Source organism: Ischnura elegans, chromosome 9, assembly GCF_921293095.1.
Source record: "Ischnura elegans chromosome 9, ioIscEleg1.1, whole genome shotgun sequence".
NCBI lineage: Eukaryota > Metazoa > Arthropoda > Insecta > Odonata > Coenagrionidae > Ischnura > Ischnura elegans.
The window spans coordinates 79,892,529-79,915,161 of NC_060254.1; the positions used below are offsets into that span (position 1 = coordinate 79,892,529).

At 37.5% G+C, this 22,633-nt stretch overlaps 1 protein-coding gene across 3 annotated transcripts in view; it reads left to right on the forward strand.

Moving 5' to 3' along the window:
- The first annotated feature begins 4,386 nt into the window (after positions 1-4,386).
- Positions 4,387-22,633, forward strand: part of LOC124165095 (rab GTPase-activating protein 1-like) — a 50,882-nt gene continuing 32,635 nt past the window's right edge. The window contains exons 1-5 of one of the 3 annotated variants that reach the window (XM_046542373.1): positions 4,387-4,554; positions 5,813-6,034; positions 11,566-11,698; positions 15,018-15,261; positions 16,537-16,705. In XM_046542373.1, the coding sequence (XP_046398329.1) occupies positions 5,816-6,034; positions 11,566-11,698; positions 15,018-15,261; positions 16,537-16,705 (765 nt within the window). In that variant the 5' untranslated portion in view covers positions 4,387-4,554; positions 5,813-5,815. Of the gene's footprint in view, positions 4,555-4,593; positions 4,755-5,812; positions 6,035-11,565; positions 11,699-15,017; positions 15,262-16,536; positions 16,706-22,633 lie in introns of those variants that run through there. The other 2 variants (XM_046542372.1, XM_046542374.1) reach the window with 2 other exon arrangements.

Genomic DNA, 22,633 nt, shown 5'->3' on the forward strand with positions numbered 1-22,633 from the left:
TTAGCGAAGGATGTTATAATTACAGGATTTTTACGGTTATAATTCTTAATAAAATTTAGGCTAAAAAATATGTGTCGTTAAAGTCGACTCGCCTCTTTCTCTTTGGACAGTTAATCTCAAAGTAAAGAACTCACATTTGGGATGTTTCGTCATTCCATTATGGCACCAGCAGCCCTCGGCTGTGTCAAACGATTTCCTAATCTAAAAATAAAAAAAAACATGTGGGAGTGCCAGACAGCTGAAGCGATTACCCACGCGCAACCATTATCCTTCGGGAGCTCTCGCGAAGGATCAAAGCGACTTGCTGCCGATCTCATGAGGATTGTAACATTATTTTTGCCGCTCTAATACTTAATATTTTGCAGAAAATATCATAGCTCCAGCAGTAATTATAATAATTGAAGGTTTTCTCAACTCGTTTTGAACTCGAGAAAGAATTCAGGGAATGCTGATGACGTGATCTTTACTATCTACTATTCCTAAAATGCTGGTACCATAACAGAAAATAGCAATTTTGCTCCGCGCTTACATCGATTTATTACTTTTGAGTTATTGTTTCGGGTTCGATGGCAATATTTATCATATACTGACTTTCATTGGCGCATCCAGAGAGGGAATAGGGAGAGGAGCTTGGGGTATCCAAGTTACACTAGGTAAAATGGTAATTTTTGTTGTCGAATATAGTATATACAGGGGAGGAGAGCCCCGAAACCCCAAGTAGGCTAAAGTAAACTAGCTGAAACTGATAAAAACATTTCTTCTTTGGACCTTTTATTATAAGGAACAAAAACGTAATGCATTATAAAAACATACCATGAGATAAAATTACTAAAAACGTACGAAAATGTTTGTTTTAAAGCTTAATTCATTGGAAAATTATTAATAAGACAACCTTAAGGTGTTGCTACACTCCTCAAAATTTTTGCAAGCTCCCGCAACTCCACTACTCCAGGAAGGTTCCCCCTAGGTCCACCACCTAGCCCCACTTGTCCCCATCCTATTTCCGCCACTGCTGAACACCGAAGATATTATTCACTATCAAAGATTCGGTATATCAGATGATTCATACGTTTATTGTCAACGGCTCCGTGACGTTAACTTGTGTTTTTGGGGTGAGGGAAGGGAGCAGCTGACTTTATCGGGCTTATGGCAATGTCGTGGGGGTGTGTCAAGAGATTCAAACCGCCCTTTCCATCCCAGAAATTTTGGGAGAGACTGTTAATAGGTCCTATCACTTTCAGGGGGTACAAAGTAGACTCTTGATATTTTAATTTATCTCAAATATGATAATATTACTTAAGCAAATTCTCCGAGGAGAAAAATTTCATGCATTAATCCTGGAATGCAGCGTATAGGTTTACGGGATTTACACCGCGTGTTTTCCTCTGTGTGGACCAGGGGTCTACAAACTATGGCCCGCGGGCCACATTCGGCCTGACAAACAAATCCCTGCGTGTTTGCTTACAATTCTTAAATGTCCATCTACTATGGAACCTTATTTTAATGAAATCTCGAAGTCACAACGACAGTATCAATCGTCACATTAATTTAGTCGCATCAAACTAAAGACAGGAATCTATTCAGTTTACCCTGATATTTTCCAGCAGAATATTTTTTAATTCTTCCATATTTATACTCTATTTTTTTAGGAAATTAAACTACTGGAACTGATTTGTTTTTTTTCTTCGACCCGCATAAATCTGGGAAATATATAGTGCGTCGTTTACATTGAAAATTTTGGAGACCCCTGGTCAGTGGCGCAGCGAGGGGGGTGTTTTGGGGGTTAAACCCCCCCCCCCCCAGAGCTCAAATATATTTTAAAGTTTAATCCATTTTACTTAATTGGATTGATATTACTAATAGAATAGTGTAAGGTTGAATAAAATATCCCTCAGAAAGCCGCAAAACTCACCATTTTGAACCGTTTATCTTTAAAATTCCGCAATTTATTAATCTCGCACCTAACTTATCCTGGAGGGTATACTATACCCCCACACACCCGGTATTAGTTGAACCTAAACCACCCCCCCCCCCAGCCCTAATTCCTAGCTGCGCCCCTGCCCCTGGTGTAGACGACAGTTTCGCCGGCAATGTCGTCTACACAGATGGTGGACATGGACACACGCGGTGTAAATCCCGTGAAACTCTCCGCTGAATCTTCGACACCGCGGATCAAATCCAGGAAACTCATGCGTTTTCTTTAGGGCAATGCCCACCTAAAAATGACCCCCACTGTGTGTATCCCCACTCCCATCCGAAAAAATTTCTGGATACGGTAATAGGGATTTGTGGTTTTTGTGATTTCTGGCCATAGTAATAGGAGTTTGTGGGATAAATGTAGACGAACTTTGTTTTTCCTTGTTTTGAAGAGTTTGGTCGTGGATGTAAAACCCACTCATTCAGCGGTTCAGCCCGAAGGATTTGAATAGGTGATGGTAGAGTGATTCAAGCCCTGAGGATGAGCCCCGAATCGGAGCTTGGAACGTTGGCCACTATGGAAAAATTAACCCGGTGAAAATCCCGAGAAGTGTTCATCCACAGGTGATGGTACAGCTCATAGGCGGATCTGGGGGGGGGGGGCACGGAGGCACGTGCCCCCCCCTCAGACCCTAAAAAATATAGAATATTTTAATACTGTCCTATTATCATTGCGTTTGTTTTGTTTTGTGAGGTATCCTTGTGACGCCCAGAACAAAATCCTGGATACGGCCTTGCTTTTGCCCCCCCCCCCCCCAGAAAGAAATCCTGGATCCGCCCCTGGTAGAGCTCACCCGTGACCAAGTCACATGCGTGTGAATAATATAGATCCAGGGTGGGGAGAGCCAATTTCTTCGCCCTATGAGGAATTTTGCTTGGGATGATCGAAGGCTCCGGTCTGCGGCCAAGCGCCTTGTCCAAAAGGATACTACGATCCCACTTAATTTTCTTTGACATTTTAAGGGCATATTTTAATTGAAAAAAATCATAGCTGACGGGAAATTCCTCCTCTTGGTCATCCAACTTCCACCATCTTTCCAAAGTCCGTATTTCACGCTTTTAGATTTTTAAATGACGATATCTATTTTTCGCGATTAAATGAAAAGTGAAAATTTTCAAGCGCGCGAAAACGCGACGGGTAAGTATGAATGCCGGGAAAAACTCCGTGTGACGTCGTTTCTGGTTCCCCCTGCCGCAACTGAGGTGACCTTGGGGCGAGGCTCTGAGCGCTGATACGACGCAGGATGCTAGCAGGTAGCAGAGTACCATGCTAGCTGGTAGCGCTTGGCTTAAATAAGGATTATATATACCTTATCAAACAAAGAAAACTTTCCGACCTTAGGCAGTTTTAATAGGTGATTATTAAGACATGTTTCCCCGAGCTCTGTGCCTCATACATGCATTGGTAACCTCAGACGATGTAAAACTCCTATCTACTCGTTTAGAAACTAGATCCCTGTGACGTCACGTGGAGTGGCATCGCATGGGCGCCAATCTGGCCTTTTTCAAATGAGGATAAAATTGACCCTTGCCATTCGTCTAAACCGGTATTTCTAAAACCAAATAATTTATATATTATGAATACACTAATGGTGGGTAACGAATCGCAATCAATGCCTTTCGTTTCCTTTGATGAAGGAAACTACCCTAATCTTTCCTATGGCAGCTTCCGCCCACTTTCACATTAGGATGCATGAACATATTTTTATATGTTCATGTTAGGAATTAGATCATTTTCTCTTTTCTCTACATGCGTTCGCTCACTTTGGGTGGTTAAACGTGCATTTTGGCGTTTAGTCTCACGTTCCTGGAAACCTATGGAACTCAAGACTATACTTTTGCAATGGTTAGTAATTGATGGTTAAATTTAGAAATGCCTAATGATATTCATGTAAAATATAGGGCTCTATTGTATATCTAAACAGTCATCAAAATAAATCTTAGCATGCATATAACAAAAATATTTGCTGTAAACTGATGAAAGAAAATCATACGTGAATGAAAAAAATTTCCTGAAAAATGATCACTCAAGGACTCCTTATCTGCTATACTTTCCTAGAGTTTAAAAATAATGGTTGAAAAAGTATAAAATCACTATCAAAATACAGCGCATTATATTACTCTGGTACGAAAAGTGGGGTATGAAGATTGGCATGCATCTTATACGGCTCTTGCATCGAATCACTCCAAATTATTTTTTAAAGAATATTACCATTCATAGATACCGAAAATAGCTATATGAAATATACGGAGGATAATTAACTAGTTTTTCTGAAAGAAAATTCATTTTTAAGCATGTGTTTTCTCCAAGTTTTAAATGTGATGCATGTTATTGATTTTATTTTACCGCGATTTGAAAGAAATTTTTTTATTGGCTATTTGATCTCTTTCGTGATTGGTGTTCATTCCGCCGCAATCCGTCCTCATGTTAAATTCTGTCCGATACCGTTCCTTCTTTAGAAATATGTTCTTCTTGTCATCGACAGATGTTGTGTAGACTGACGTGAAAAGAATACGCCTACATTCCTTGAAAATGTTCCTGAAAATGGCATATTTGATCAGTGGGAAAACCTTCAGGTACTTGTAAATTAGCACTAACCGACTATCGTGCGCTGACATCATATTCAATGGTGTCAGTTTTGTGTTAGCGTAAACTGACCGATACTATTTAGATCAAGAGGGAACAATTTTTAAGGATATTCTGATTTCAAAAAATATTATTCATGACATACCTACTACGGAAACACGCTACTCGCCCCTTTTACCGAGAAAAACAGGTTGGTGAGGTATTGCCATTCGTAGCTATTTGTGTATGCCCATCTTGGTAGTGCAAGTGGCATGGACATTATGTTACTGCAGAACGTTTTGATAGCTCTATGGAGGGCTTTAATTTTTGTTGGTTAATTTAAATTTTACTTGCAATTGCAAGTGATGGGAATAGCATGGCGTTAGCAGTTTTTGTTGCCATCTTCGTCATAAGAAATGCCGTATGCCAAGATTGTTTGTGTTGTTTCTCTGATTTGACTATTTAGTGCTAATGAACTTAAATATCGCTGTGAGGCAGGTTTCTGAAATATTGGTCGTTTATGATATCCATTTAAAATTTACGAATGTTTAAATAGTGATAATCATTTTTATGTTAAAGGTAATTGTGATATGAATCGCAACGATTGAATATATTGCCGATTGCAACGGTTCTTCTCAACTCGCATTGGTAGTGAATACAATTGGCTTTGAAACAATTAGGTATACTAGCGATTAAACGGACAAGTTGAAAGCATAATGAATGCCAGTGATGAGATAGTTGATAAATCATATCACCCTGTTTTGTCGTGAATCACCAAATGATAGTAAGTAGCGCGAATTTCGTGGATTGTATGGATTCGGCTTATACATTTTAAGTAATGGTTTTGATCAGAAGCGACCATCTGTTAATTAATCTTCATCGAGAATGTGAGAATGGTCTCACATAAAAATTGTTGCCGTTTTGCTTTTCATTTATAATATATTCCTACATACATTTCCATTAGTACTCGTGTCATAAAACACACACTTCACTCAGTATTGTAATCTTAATCTGGGAATTATATTTACCTGTGTCCTTGTGCTTTTGGTGTTTGTGCTGCTCTGTGCTGTGCATGTCTATTACGAAGTGGCTACTGGCTTTTAAGTGATGTGGGGATATCTAGTTTGTGTTTAGTTTGTATTTATTTTCGTTCGTATCAGTGTGATACTTTGATCAAGTAGCTGGCTCTAATGTAGAGATGTCAAAAGTAGAGCGTTACTCTGAAATAATGGGGTGACTGAAGTGATTGTGTGCTACTGAATGTTGCAGATAATGGAAGATAGCTTGAGTGTGAAGTCAAATGACTCTGGCACTACTAGTGAGGAGTACGAAATGGTGGGAGGTGTAGATAAAGAAAGTCGTGGGGCCACTGAGCCCACCCTCCGTATTGCCGACGATGGAGACATACAGACTCTTGAAAAATCATTGAAGGAAGTGCTGGCGGAGAAGGAGAGTGGGAAGGGAGGGGGCAAAGATGAAGGATGTCAGGCTGTAAGTACCTATTCGTCCCTTAATTCCTTTTCCCACTTCATTCCATGCCAGGAATAGAGGCGTTGTTTGCATGGAAGTGTCCTTTTAAACATAATGCCTTTTTCTTGCATGAAACGGATGGAATACTTTCATCATGGTTCATCCTGTATGTTCACATTTGACCTAGGGAAATGTGTCTGAATTAATAGTGGTTATAGAATAAGGAACGTGTGGACTCACTCTCTCTTTTGTGCCTGTAATTTTTCATCATACAAAGTGGCCCCCGCTAACTACTCCATCCATGAATTCACGATTTTGCTCTCTACTTCTTCTGCCTTAAATTTTTTTCTTCTTATGAAGCTTATTTGTGCCTGCCTGTGGTGAAATTTTTGATTTGATATATTTTTTCATCTCAATTTATCATATTAATACAGGAATGTTCTGGTTATGAAATGTGCCTCTTGACATTTAATTCAATTGTTTCTATTGGCTTTCACCATTTTAAGCTACTGCAATAAACTACTAAGTGGTCATCGTCTATAAGGTTCTTGACTAACTGGGAGTTGACTAACCAGTATGGCAATTTTTTAAACTTGATATAGACTATCCTCAGATGATTATAGATGTCAAGCAAATGTTTAGCTGTCTATTTAGGTCAATTGGCTGGGATTTTCTTTCATATGCTTCTCTTTTTCCCCTTTTGCAATAAATGCTAGTCTATGTAAACCTTATGAGGGAAATGCTTCAAATCACTTTTGTGGTGGGGTCAAATAGCTTGATAAATGAATGCATTGCAAAGAGCAGTATGTTTTAAAGAATGCCAAAGAAATGGTCTTAAGGCCTGGGTACACCGTAAATTAACGTGCAAGAGATAATGTCTGTTTGCATGAATGACTTTTTTGGAACGGAACATGTACGAATGCATGAACCAAATTAGAACAGGTTCTATTTTCCATTCATGCGTTCGCACAAGTTGGGTGGTTACATGGTGCATTTTCATGTTCATTCATACGTTCATACATTTAGAGATTAACTTGTACATGTTAATGTATTGTGTAACCAGGCTTTTATAACCAATTAGTCCAAACCTTGTGGGCTAATTACAAGATTCTGTAATCCAAACATAAATTTAAGAGTTTATGAAATCAATACCCTAGTTTACCCTGGTTTTTCACTGATTATATATAGGTAAAGCTACATATCGATGAATGTCATTGAGAATTGAGTGGATATGCTGAATACCTTGCCTTTAAAATTTCCCTATGCTAGGTTCAGTGCTGGCTGTCATTTGATTGATGAGTTTTTTTCCTAAGCTTCGTCGAAACAGTCAAAGTGAGAAAAATATAGAAAAGACAAAATGCCAAAAGTTCACACACCCTAAATTATCTAAGGCTCTCTCTTGTTTATCCTGTCCCAGGGATTGTGATCAGGGGATAATTGGTAATGGAATCAGTGTATAATGTGAAAAATATTACTTTAGCAGTAAGCTACCTGTTGTCAATTATAATGGCTGGTAGGACCAGAAATGTTCAAATGAAGTCATTGGACCAATAAGAGGATACATAAGCATTTAATCATGTTTCTGTAGTGCTATAAATAACAAATTCATTAAAGCAATTCTTGTATAACTCTTTAACCTCATGGCTAATTGGACCTGGTTAGAATTCTAACTGTACAGTTTGTACTGCATTTTTCATTTCCAAAAGTAACGGTGGTTAATGCTTACCGTTTTGAGATGAGCATTGTGGAAAATAGGCATCAGCTGACACATTGTTCTGGGTTCTGTTTGCTGACTTCCATCTTACAATCATTGTTTTACTTATTCCTACATGCCTTCAAGGTCTGGTTATTCAGTTCTTTACATCTGAGAGTTCATATGTAAATGCATGAACACAAAATAGAATCTCAATTTCTTTTTTCGTACTTCTTTCCAACAATCATTGTTTTACTTATTCCTACATATCTTCAAGGTCTGGTTATTCAGTGCTTTACATCTGAGAGTTCATGTGTAAATGCATGAACACAAAATAGAATCTCAATTTCTTTTTTTCGTACTTCTTTCCAGCCTATCAAAAATTTTCATATAGTTTAGCGTTAATTCAGTAATTTCTATGCATTTTATTTTATATACTTTTACCTTTCCTGCTCATTTTTTTTAATTTTAATAATATCTGTAAAACTACTGGCTGACCAACGGTTATAACCTGCCATTGATGCTAATAAATGATTCAAATCCTTCATGATGGCGTAAGCTTGTGAAATGCATTGAAAATATTAATATATTGTGGAAATGGGCATAACTTGCATGTATTAAGGCCTGGTTACATGATATACTAACACATACGGGTTAATGTCTAAATGAATGAATGCGAGAATGAACGCCAAAATGCACCGTATAACCACCCAACTTGTGCGGATCCATGCACAGAAAATAGAACATGTTCTAATTTGGTTCATGCATTCGCACATGTTCCGTTCCGGTCCAGCAAAATCATTCACGCAAACGTACATTAACTTGTATGTGTTAATGTACTGTGTAGCCAGGCCTTTACAATGGACACTGAAAGATAATTTGTGCCATAACATGTATGGTTGTTATTACTAACTATGGGTTATGAAGCACATAGAATCATTTTGGATGTTGTTGGATGCTTTACCTTTAAAATGTTTCATTGTACTAAAATATCTGGGTAAAATTATGTGTCATAGTCTTTGAGGGTATCTATGAAGTTGAGAGACAAGTTTGTGGCATTAATTTTAATAAATGTTAACTTTGGTCCATAGCTGGGTAATGTGGAAAACTATCTGTATGATTTTCAGTTTTAAAATAAATTACCAGCACCATCAAATCAAATTAGACTCATGCAGTAGGAGAGTCAGAATTGATAACATGCATGAGAGAGCATGTATGGAATATCACTGACATTAATGCAGCCCTAGAATTGCCAGATGTCAAGGCATTGCTTTTTCAGTCAACATCATAGTAGGGCATGACTCCAAGTTTTGTCACAAAATATTCAATTTTTTCTGGGAAAGTTTTCTGCTCAACAATATCATGCTGATGAGTGTGTCGTTGAGGGTGAAGTGTGGAAAAAGTTTTATCAAAAATCATTTTTTTTGTAAACATTTAAACTTTCCATCATGACAAAATTCATATGCTGTCACATTCAAGGAAATTTTATTCTCCTCAAGTTTTGTTCGTAGTGTATTTTTCTTACGAAATTGTCAGCATTTCACATTTTTCTAAATGGCTTTTTGTGCAACCTCTCCAGAATAATTCACAATCGTTAGGCCAAAAAGCATCTCTAAATTTATATACAGCTTGTTTCTAAAATTTATTATTTTTTTTATTAATTTATAAAATATTTTAAGCATTCAGCATTTTTTCAGGTTTGAAAGACCATAACCTCAATACAGAACTTATTACATATTTAATAGCTAATAATATTTTACTATAAATGCAGTGTCCACCATCATGCCCATTCAATCATATTTTGACACTGCCATTCAAGAAAAATTGTTGAGTATCACTCTCATCAATCCTTGCATATGAGATGTCATCTATAGATGATATCCAGACTTAAATGCCCTAGAAAAATCCAATTTAAAATAGTAACTGAAGAAAGAAGATTGATAACCTTTCTTTACATCCTTATCCAGTTGGCCTCAATGATCCATGGGGTCAGTGGCGTAGCGAGGTGGGGGGGGGGGGGGGTTGGGGGATAAAACCCCTCCCAGAGCTCAGAGAAATTTTTTAGTTTAATCCGTTTTATTTAATTGGATTAGAATTACTTATACAATAGTGTAAGAATTAATCAAATATCCCTCCGAAAGCCGTAAAACTTGCCATTTTGAACAATTTATCTTAAAATTTTTCCGGAGGAGGGCCCCTCCTCGCTTACCCTGGCAGGTATGCAATACTTACCCCACACTCCAAGTACTAGTTGCACCTAAACCCCCCCTAGGTGTAATTCTTAGCTGGGCCCCTGCATTGGGTGTATAAAATCCTATTTGAATGAGAGGAAATATATGGAGCTCCCCAATGAGTGTATCTGTAACTTCTTCCATGAATGGTGACCCCAGATGCCTATTAGGTGTCTGTGCAGCTGCAGGATATATCGCTCCGCAGATATGTTGTTCCAACTTCACACCATCTGGATCTGGCTGAGTCTGAGATGCCGAATAGGTGCAAATGTCTCATTATGTGGTAACAGCTAGTGGGTGTACTTACAACCGTTTGAAGTTGGCTTCTTTTCAGAAGGAGAAGTCTCTTTGTGAGTCCTGGACTAGGCCCCCAATAAGAAGTATGGATGTCTTAGGCTCTATGTTCCTGCCAGGTCCTTGAGTGTTGGGCAAGGCCCCACATTCAAGTCACGGCCATCCTTGTTAAAAATGCTAATGGCACAAATGGTCTAGGACTAGTTGGTTATAGAAATACATTGTGATGAGCTGGATGTATTTTACTGGGAAATAGTGAAATCATACATAAATTACAGCCCAGCCGGCGAGAGTTGTCCAATAACAGTTCAAAAGGAGGGGTGGAGAACCCTGCACCAGCACGGTTTGCAGCCAATTGCTGTCCCCTAAATGCACCTCACACCCTTGCCTAGTCATACAACGTTGTCACATGCAAATGAAGTTCTGAAACAAGCCTGAGCCACCAAAACAAGCCCTTTCTTGGAATCACCAAAGATGGGTATTCTTCCTTTGGGTCCTTCACGCTCGTCGTCCCTTCTGGCTCCTTTCTTCACGGAACCCTTTTATTTACATGTAAGGTGGGCGTTTCCCTTTCTTACCGGGCAACCTTGCCCCCTACCCGGAACTAGACTGGGTAAATGTCATCGGGCAACTCTCAGTGGCCATACTGTATGTATGAAGATACACCAAGATTGAGATAGGCTGTTCTGAGTTTTCTGTCATTTTGAAAATTCAATTTTTTCCTTCTTGATTTTATCAGTGTATAACAACATAACTTCATCTTATTTTTAGAATATCACTTAGTAGCCATGGTTTTTGTTATCTTGCATCAACTAAAATATGCTCCAGACTATTATTGTAGAAAATATGGCTTTATGTGGTCTTGAACCATGATCGTCCTACATTTTCTTAAGTCCCATCTGCCAATGTGTCCTCACTCTTGATGGAGTTTATTTATTCATGAAAAAGATATTTACTAATTTTGTTTCAATTGCTGCTTTATATTGAATTGATTTATTGAGTTCCTCTTTGGCCACTTGAAAGTGTATATTAAAAAGTTCTTTTTATTTTAAATAAAATTTTCAATGTTCATTAACTAGCCCATGTTCCTTATCGCATTGTATCTTTGAAACGGCTTCTTGTTGATTGAAGTTTGTGATGAAGTATTAAAATATTTTTACTATCCGAATGGAGCTACGCTTGTTCCTCTGCATAATAGGTGAACAACCAAATTTCATCGGAAAATTAATGCCGCTATAGCTTCTCAAGAAAATTTTTGTTTTTACTGCTCAACTGTAAAACTTTATTGGTTTTCACAATGATTCTTACCCCTCAATAATTGAATTCAATTTTAGGTGAACAAAGTATCAAAAGAAGAATCTAAGGAAGGTAAAGAGCAGCCTCAAGAGATGAAGGCACCCAAAAAAGAGCAGGCTCCCTTACCTGGAGAACAAATTGCAGTGCAAAAGCCTAGTCTTGAAGTGCCTGGTAAGTGGTTAATTTCATTTTATTTGTCTCTTCATCTTTTCATTTTATCATGGTTTTTATTATTTTAAAACAATTATCACCAATGCGTTGTAAATTATTTTAGCCTGGCTGACTCTGCTGGGAAGTATTTGGAATTTATCATTTTATTCTGTCATTCACTTCCATGCTTAACATGTGTGCTTTAGCTTACAATTCCAGCGTTGACATTGGAAAGGTAGTAAGTCACTATATGTGAATTTCACAGGAGACGTAAGAAAGAGGTTTTTTCAACATTGTGAAGCTTATATTAAGGCCTGTTTACATGATACATTAACATGTACGAGTTAATGTCTGTTTGCATGAATGATTTTTGTGGAACGGAACATGTACGAATGCATGAACCAAATTAGAGCAGGTTCTATTTTCTGTGCATGCATTCGCACAAGTTGGGTGGTTACACGGTGCATATTGGCGTTTATCCTCACGTTCATACATTTAGACATTAACCCGTACGTGTTAATGTACCGTGTATACAGGCCTTTAGTGTACAAACTTTGTCAATCATAGCAACTTATGTATTGTTCCAATTGGTTTTCTACCTAGCCCATGCCATTGGCATGTGCAATGCAATTTGGCATGCATAGTTGAGGACCTTAAATCCGGAGAGCTTGGGACCAAAGGGTTTCTGGATTTGTGGTCTTCAGCACGCAGAAAAAGTGGAACACTTGTTTTTTGAGAATTTTAATGCTACAAAACCATTAAGTCAGCAATAACATATGAAGGGAATTTTGACATTAATTATCATACACCTTCTAGAAGTACGTATTTCAATTTAATATTTGGGTCTAGCTACATGTGAATGTGTAGATGGTCTGTCAAACAACCCCTAGAAGAACATTCGTGGTTTATTATTGAACATTAGATGGATTCAAGTACACTATATTGAAGGAGGCAAAAAAATTTGCAGAATAAGTTGTCAAATCATGACAGTAGCTTCCGCAGCATAAACTGTATGTGCTTAATACTGAATCAGAACGAGCAATAAATACATCTTTTTCTTCATGCTCAGTAGCTTTTGTAGATAGCATTCACTAGGAGACCCTGCGATATCTATCGATACCTTCCTTAGTCGGACAGTAAATCTGTGCAAATGCTTCTATATTTTGTTAATTAATTAATTTACAAATGCGATAATGCTCTTGTGCTTGATATCCCTACATGTCCCTGCCTTGGTTGTTAGTGCATGTTCATAGCGTGTGCCAACTTCCTACTCGTCCCCGAACAAGGGTTGGAGAGTGGTGCCACCAGGTGGCAAGTCGAAACACTATGCAGAGGAATTTTCAAACATTTTGGATATCTGGTTTTCCGGGTTTCTGGAGTCCGGATTTGAGGTTCTAACTGTATTACCTTCTCCATGAAAAAACTAAATTTTAATTTTTTTGGACTTTTTACCTTTCCCATGTCAACGCTTCAATTGTCTTGGCATGCCACGAGAGTATCCAGGGTTGAAGCTATGTATCAAATAATTGTTATTTAACGAATGAGTGGCATTGTCATCTGAAAAATTTTGCTGTCAATAAACCTACTGCTTATAAAAGATTTGATTGAGATTTCGAACGCGAAAAATCCACAGAGGAAAAATCATTCGCCTTGACCGGGATCCCGGTCAAGGCGAATGATTTTTCCTCTGTGGATTTTTCGCGCTCTTTGTGCATTGCGGGTGACTCCGTAAAAAGTTATCACCGTGGCTAGTCCCGGTATACTTTCATTGATTGAGATTTGTTTTTGGGTCTTTTTCCATCTATGCTGGATGGTGACCAATTTTAACCTACCTTATCATACATCTTATGATTTTCAAACTGATGGGCACCTGCAGAACTATTGAAGCTCGTTAACATCCATATAAAGAATTCGATAGGACCAGGAAAATAGTGATTTTGTTGTAAGATGATTTGGTATACAGCTATGTAATGCAGGTTGCGTCATCATAGGATGATATTAGCGTTGCCCTAGGTTGTAGAATCATAAATATAGCTGCTGCAGTGGACATACTTTGAAAGAAATGGGACAAGAAATGCTGACCACTGTAACAAATAAAGCATTCCTGTTCCATTAAATACTTTCGAATGACTGGCTTACGTACTTATGGATGGATTCCTTACCCTTTGTAGAAGAGCTGAAAGCTGATTTCGATAAACTTTTGAAAACCCTGACTTTTGGCACCCTTCCCCCAAAAAAAATTCAAAATTGTGCAAATTTTGGTTATTACCATCCACACCTCCAATCTATGGCATACTATAAAAAGTCCTTGGAGACTCTTAGCCTTTTGTTATTTTTCGGTTTGAGGAAGTATTTGTGCTTTCGTTGGTTTCCTTTTTATTTCTCTTAACCCCAAAATTCACAGAAGCATCTTTAAACCTGAAGTTGATGAACCATTCAAACATCCTGCTGGTGTAAGCAACCATTGTGACATCATTATAGAAATATTTTCTGAGAAACTCCGATTCTGCTGCAGATTGAGAATTTGTTATCAACAAATATGTAGTTCCTACTGGATGTGCCTTTGGGGAAAATACTGAATAACTTTATATTCCTCCTCCTTCCCCTTGAAAATATTAAAAATGTGTTTTTTCCTGTATCTCGACAGATACCTCCAGTTGACGGCCTCTAATGTTGAAAGTACTGATGTGATCAGGCATTGAGCTTTGGGCCTTTGCATTGGGGTGTCTCAAGGGAAATAATTTCTTCTTTGAACTTCAAATTATACATCCTTAACACCTATATTTTGAATTTTGTTAGATAAGGAATAAATAAATCCCTGATAACATACCATTAGCCCTCTGCCAGATTCAATGTACATTATAATCTGGGAAAAGGTGAATTAGAAGGTGTCGTGGGTCACACCAGTATTAGGAAACTAGTGTTGAACTTCAGGAAGAGTTTTCAGAAAAATTTGAGGCAAAAATTCTTCCAAATTCTAAAAAAATATTATGCATTGCACTTCTAAGGTTTTCATTAGAAATACCCTTGTAGTGCCATGAATAGGGCATTGTGGTAAGATCAGAAAGTTTGATAAAGAATTAATCAAAAAGTATGAGCGTGGAGTTGTACACATCGTGTCTAACGTTAATTTACTTTTTAACAGCAATGGATGCCATCTGTAAAAGTATCACTTTGTTGAGCATGTATTTGAAAATGCTTTTTAGTTGTTAGTTGCGATTTGCATTATTCGGTCTCCTTAAATTTTTGATTTAGTGCGCAAGTGTTCATAAAATTTTTCATTTTATCCATGTTTAGCTTAAATATTTTTTAGTGAATGAATCTGTAATTTAATTCCCAGATAAAGGGGACACTGTATCAGCTGATGAAGAAGATGAAGAAGATCTCTTAGAATTAAGTGCTGGGGAGGAAGAAGATTGTACAACTTTTTGTGGGGTAAGGTATTTAGGAGGAGCAACAATCAAAGCACCAAAAAGTGAGACAGAAATTCAACGTAACATGGCCATCTTAGCATCTCAAGCATCATCAGAATTGCCTCTTAGAGTGTCTCTTTCTGTGCCCAACAATTCTGCAGGAACTGTTGTGTAAGTTTCTTTTATGATTTTATTTCTCATAACTATTTTTGGGGTTGTATTTCTGAAGTGTATTATAAAAGTCCTCTACAGAGGTATTAATGTTTGGGAGTGGGGCTTATCCTAAACAGTAATAAAATGGAAGTAAGGGATTTACTTTATTTCATCATTTACGTTGCCTTTTTTTGTAAAGGGATGAGTTTTTTGGAATATTTTTAAGGGTATTGGTCAATATTCAGTATTTGTCTTATTTTCATTCACACTTTCCTGTTTCCGGCTGTAATTTATGCTTGCTTTATGATGCAGTGTAACTTGCTTGACACTCTCTTCTGACATTACCTACCTGATATCTTTTTTCTTGTTTTATTTTTCCGAAGATTGTCACATTTTTTGCTTTCCATAATATCCTTCTGGAATTGTTTGAATCTATAATTTTCTCTTTGTGTTGTGAATATATTTGCTTAAGTCATAAGTTTTATAGGTACTATGTTTATAGTTCAAATCTCTATTGTGGAGAGTGGTAATGGTGCTTTTTAAAGGGTGGCTTTGCAGGAAAGCCTTGTTTACTACGTAACCTGTATAATGTAACTGATGCAAATACAAATGTTTTGCCTGCTATTAATACTCCATTTCAATTGCTTTCAGGGTAGACAGTGTCCTTTGTTATGGGCTTTGTCTATTCATGTTACAGACTACTTCTATTGACTTATTTGCTCCTTCTGGTGAATTCTCTCGTATCCACTTTTTGTATTCCTGATACTCTCTTAGCTGTCCCACATCCATGGCTGTGTGAAATTCAGTTGTCTCCCTTCATCTAATGTTCATTGTCTTTTTCATACCCATTTTTGAACTTTTATTTCATTATCTGGAAAAAAATCAAACCTGATTTTTGGAAAAGTTCAACAAACAAGTTGTGTGTGTTAAATAATTGTGTATCCTGTAAAACTCCTCATGTATGTTCTTCAATTTAAATTTTCATACTGTTTGTACCATTTCTCTAATATTCTATCATAGAGGACTCCTCCCTTTTGTTGCATTAATAAAGTCATTTAATTAACTCTTCTTTATACTTTTTGAGAATATGAAATGGGGATTTTACTGATAGTCAATATGGAAAATTCACCAGGTTGAGTGATTTCATTGGTGTATAAGGATTAGAATTATCTCAATTTATGAAGGGGAATATGGCACTTATTTGCATGCACTATACATATTCTCCTATATTTTTATTCTTCCTTTGGAATACAGCCATTATTTGGTGAAAGAGAGTGTTTTCTGGCATTATAGGTTGTACGATGCTGCCACAGAAACTGTCATTGCACGATATGAGGTTCAGAGGATCTTATTTTATGCACGTGGTAGTGGAGGCTGTTTTGCTTTCACTCTCTCTCATGGTTCCTCTCAAGAATCTGCAATATTTCAGTGCCATGTGTTCCGATGTGATATTCCAGAAGCTGTAAGTTTCACAAATTTACGTCTTTTGCCATTATTTTATTCTCTTCCTTGCAAATGTGCTATTTTTCCTTCTGAAAGTCATTCTTCTGATTTTTTCCCTAGCAAACTGTGAATTCTTTCTTTTAGCCAATTAACATCCAGATATTTAGTCTTTCTCTATTTCTGTCCTTCAGGTTTGCTTTTTTTTAAATAAATATACAAGGTGGAGAAAAATTACATCACAAAATTTTAACCTTGGATTGCTGTTTTCAGTGGGAACGAAAATCACCAATGTTTTTTAGGTTGAAAACGCACCATTTTCAAGCAACAGAAACTTTGAGCCAAGTGCTCTGATTGGTCACTAGTTAGCCCTGTTGCAGGATGCTTTGAATTCATTGCAACTCTGGCAGGAAAAGTGTTCTAAGTCATGAGTTGTCCAGGGCATCTGTCCACAGGGCAAACTGTGACCAATTGGAGTGTTTGGCTCCAAGTTTGTGTAGTTTAAAAATGGTGAGTTTTCGACCGAAACATCATTCGTAATGTTCGTTACTACTGGCATCAGTTATCTAGGGTTTAAACATTTTGACATGCTGAAGGTTACTCGGGCTTTCCTCCAGGTCAGGTTCTCCAGATTCATCTCGGCCGATGTTTCGATGAACGAGTTGTCCATCGTCATCCGGGCATGCCTTCTCATCGTCTTCATTGTGACATGATTTTCCTCCACCCTGTATATTTGAAAGAACTAGCATGCAAAGCATGAGTTAAAATATTTTTTTCTGTATTATCTCTTGAATCATCTTTTTTTTATTCTCTTTGCATAATTTAAATGACCTTGCGTACAAATGTATCAATTTAAATTATTATTTAGATATGTGAGCAGCGTGAAATTTGAGTTGAATCAAGGAAAAAACTTGACACTTCTAACCCTTTTTCAAAACTTGAGTTGAGTCAATGAAGATGATGGTTGAAAAGAAGGACCATGCCTACTAGATTACACATCTTTTTAGTATTGACAAGTATGCATGGCTGGTGAAACAAAATTGGTGGCAGGTAGAACAATTCAATTGCGGATTTGCCCCTATTTGTCTGATTTTTAATAAATAAAATAAATGTTGGAACACATACAATAATTTTAGCTTGAATGTAAATTTTCTGATTATATGCTTGACATGTCAAGATTTACAAAATAATCATTAATTTTAAACACAGTTTAACATAATGGTGATGAAATGGCATCATCGACAGTAAAAAAAATTGCTAAAAATCACAATCCCTAGACAGACCCTAGTCAGCTAGTTGCCCTAAATACTTAATCCGTCATTAAATAAAATATTTCCATAGATGGTTCATAAACAGCGCCTCAGTGGAAAGTCTTTGAGAGGGGCTAGCAACCCATTCCATGGCTTCACCTCTTTATAAGAAAAGTACCGCCATCACAACTCGGAGTTAGCCAGGGGATGCTGCAGGCAGGAGTGGTCCTTGTTACCCATTAATAAGAAGTGTCCAGGAATCAAAATTGATTGCATGCAAACCTGTACACTGATGCTTCATGTACATTGGCATTATTTTGTGTTGTTGTGGAGAAGGTACCCATTTGCTAAAAATGCAATGAAGCCTTCTTCATTGGACGTGCTCCATCTTTCTAATATTTGGATTTCATAAATGAAAATTGCCCAAGATATTCGCATGGACTGGACTCCATACTCTTGAGCTTTAGCAATGATGGGTTTGAAATCCACTCATGTCAAATATCTGCTGTTCACATATCTCTATTCAATACATTTATGACTAAAATTAAGACTTGAAAAGTTGGTCAGAACGGATATGTAGGCTATTTCCTTCTGATTACGGTGTCAAATTAAATTTGACAGATGTCAAACCTATCTGTGCTGTCCATAAAGCTAATCTTTCTCTTTTAATTCCACCCAGCAGCCCCTTTTATCATGACCTCTGTCATTATTTGTCTTTCACCTTATGATTTAGTCAAACCTTGCATTTTGCTTCATCCTAATCTCCTTCAGTATCCTCTTGTATTCATTTTCATCTCTTGAACATTTGATTGCTATTCTTCTTTTACCGCTGCCAGTTATTACTGTTTTTTCATCTATTACTTGAATCCATGGTTTCTTTTGGATTCAACATATCTTCAAATCTTTTCTGTAACTATATCATTTACTGTTTCATCAAACTGTAAATGTACAAAGTTATGTGCTTTGCTGCAATGGTTGATAAATATTAGTCCCTGTTTTATAAGAAGTATTTGCTTATATTTCCTTAAAAAAGACTGGGGACCTAAAAAATATTCATTAATGAAAATGGCCTGCATTTTTTTTGTAATGCATGGTGATAGCCAGTGTCAAGGTAAAGAGTGCAATATGTGAGTTGTAAATTAAAACTTACAAGAAATTTTCCAGGAACAATTGTTTTCTCACGACCAGTTTCAATACATTACGTATTGTCTTCAGGCAACCTGACAATGATGCAAAATGTATCAAAGTGAATAAAATTTTTTGTGAAATTGGTTAAAAAAGTTTTAATTTACAATGGTAGGTATTAAGCTTGAATATACTCTTTATGTACATGCTAATGGAGAGTGCCTATTGATAATTTGTAATTGGATCTGTAGGAGAGGTATGTGCTCACAGGGCCGTAATTACTCAAAGTTACACTATATGCACCTCTCCATTGAGTGCCCCTCCTCACTTGAGCCCACCTCCTCCCCGGTTTTTATGATGAAGCAAAGCCACTCACATGAGGTGACAGAAGGTGCCCCTTGGACTGCGAGCCCCTAGACATGTGCCTATTTTGCCTTATTGCAAATCCGGCCGTGTGTGCTCATGTGAGGGTAAATTTTAAAATCTATGCTGATGTGAAGGGTAATGTGTATGAAGTGTAGGTGAAAGTGCTGAGAAAAAGTAACTTGGCTCAATTAAAGTTACTTCTTACAAAAAGTAATCAATTACGAGTACAAATTACTAATTTAAAAAATAATTGGAAAAATTACAGTCACAATTACTTCTTGTATGATTTTCCACTCTAAAGACTATCTGGCAACCATCAAATATTGTAGTAAAATGTGAAAAATATGAGTCATAGAATTGTTAGAGTTGCAATTTCACTTGCTATACATACAATTATAACTGGTATAACATCGCAAGGGGTGTCATTTTTTGTACCCATCATAAGTAGTGTACAACATAAGAGTGGCTGAACTTAAGCAAGCAATTTATGGTACTCAGGGACTCATAAAGTTATTTGTAAGCTTAGGTAAAATAGTGAAATCGGTAATCATTGCTTGCGAGCAAGTAATGATTTCACTGAAAGTATTAATTCCTCTTTCATGGTTAGGAGTAAATTAAACTAAAAATTACATTTCATGAAAAGTAATAATTAAAAGTAATCCGATTATTTGATTACTTACCAGCACTCTGTGTCTGTTCATAGTTGTTCACTGCGAACTCTTCAATTGACTGAGGGCTGTATTCATAGTCAACCCTGAAGGGCTAACGGATGTATGATGCATCATCAGCCCCTATTGAACCAGTCTTCCCCTACATATGCCATAGCAAGGCCATTTTTGGGTTTAAATTGCTCCTTCTGGCTTTGGGATATCCATACTATCCCTACACCCTACATAAATATGGCAGCCAGATTTTTTTCTGCTTAGCACTTCGGTGAAAGAAATTATGGTATAGTGTGAGTTATGCTTAGATTCACCATAACATAATGTATTGAAATGTAATAGTACTACTGCATTATATCCATCAAGTGATATGAGTTAAAAACATTAGCTGATGTCAACAAAGTGGAATATAACCACCCTGTTGCATAGAATGCGGACAAATAGAATCAAAATTGGGTTCATAATAATTAGAGATGTGCGAATAGTATCCGCGAATACCTCGAATACCAGAAAGTATTCGATATTCGAGATCTCGAATAGTTATGCCAAAGGTACTGTCTCGAATACCTCGAATACTTTGAATTTCGCGTCATACGCTTTCGCTCGCACGCCATTGGTAGTTGACTCAGAAAAATGAGAACTCTAGTCGTTTAGTGCATGCAGCGCCGTTTTAGGCAAGCTGACGAACTATATCAAATTCGCGGTTTAGAGCGGTGAAAAGAGTTCGACATGGGGAACCGAAATTGATAGGGTGAAAAAAACCGAGAATCCCAGGTGTCCCCCGTCAGGAGTAACTCAGTGCCGTGGGATAGCAACATAGACGCATTTCCCACGATCCGCTATTCCCTCCATTCAGCATTCACCCCACCCAATCTGAGGATTTTCTCCTCTCCGAAATCAAAAAAAAGGTCCCAGCTCGTGCAGGGATCGTATTACGAAGACTTAAGCCTCTAAAAAATATAAAGTTACCGGAAAATAATATAATCGCGTTTCACCCTTCACTCTTTCTCCCCCACTGACCATTTTCCGGCATTCATCTTTTGATAAAAATAAGACGAAGTGCTTACCATGCGTCCTTTGCGGCTAACAACGACAGGCACTTATTTTGAATCTTCCCCAGGAGATGAAACTACCACGGGGAGGAACTCAGTGCCGTGGGATAGTGACATTGGCGCATTTCCCACGATCTGCTACCCCCCTCCCTTCAGCATTCGCCTCACCCACTCTGACGATTTCCTCTTCTCCGATATCAGACAAAAGATCCGACCTCGCGCAGGGATCGTATTACGAAGACCTTAGCTTCGAAAAAAATATCAAGTTACGCGAGAAAAATAAAAACGTGTCTCGCACCCACCCCTTTTCTCACCCGCTGACCTTTTACTACCAACCTGCTTCGAATTTCCCCCTTTTTGGAGGTCAACTGCTGCATGAGTCATCTACTAGCCCGAAAGGTGTCTAACAATGCACTTTTATTGGATTGAAATATTAGTAATATGAGCGTAATTTAAGAAAGAATGAGACCAAACACGACATATTTATGAATTTATTTAAGCATTTTACGCAGGAAAATAAATGCCGGAAGGACGAAGAAATACGACGGGGGCTTAGAATTTTGGCGTAATGCTCAAATAGGGTGCTTTCCTATTTTTAATGCCTAAATTGAAATATTAATACTCCTGGAGTACGTATTTAACGCTTTTAGATTTTTATTGGACGATATCCATTTTTCACGATTAAATTAAAAGTGAAAATTTTCAAGCGCGCGAAAACGCGACGCGTTAGTGGGAATGATGGGAAAAGTCCGTGTGACGCATTTCTGGTTCCCCCTCCCGCCTTGTGAGGTGACCTTGGGCGAGGCTCAGAGCGCTGATACCTAACCAAACCTTACCTTATCAAACGAAGAAAACTTTCCGACCTTAGCTAGTTTTAATGTGTGATTACTAAGACATGTTTCCCTGAGCTCTGTGCCTCATGCATGCATTAGTAACCTCAGACGATGTAAAACTCCTTTCCTCTCGTGTAGAAACTAGGTCCCTGTGATGTCAAGTGGAGTGGCATCACATGGGTGCCAATCTGGCCATTTTCAAATGAGGATAAAATTGACCATTGCCATTCGTCTAAACCGGTATTTCTAGAACCAAATAATTTCTATATTATGAATACACCAATGGTAGGTAACGAATCACAATCAATGCCTTTCGTTTTCTTTAATGAAGGAAACTACCCTATTGTTTACATAAAATTAAAATATTCCATTAATCAGCAAAATTCCTGTTTGAATCCTTAAAAGGCTATCACAATTACTCACCAAAATCTTGGGTTTCCTGCTGCATAGGCGACCTAGTCAAACATACTCACATTCATAGTTTAGTATTCGAAATTCGAGGTATTCGAATATTCGAGCAAGGATTTGATATTCGAATTCGATATTCGAATTCGAGAAATCTACTATTCGACCCATCCCTAATAATAATATAAAGTATCATTTTTTACAGGGATTGGTCATGTTCCTTGATGGGAAGGTATCGTAGAGTATCAAATGTTTAT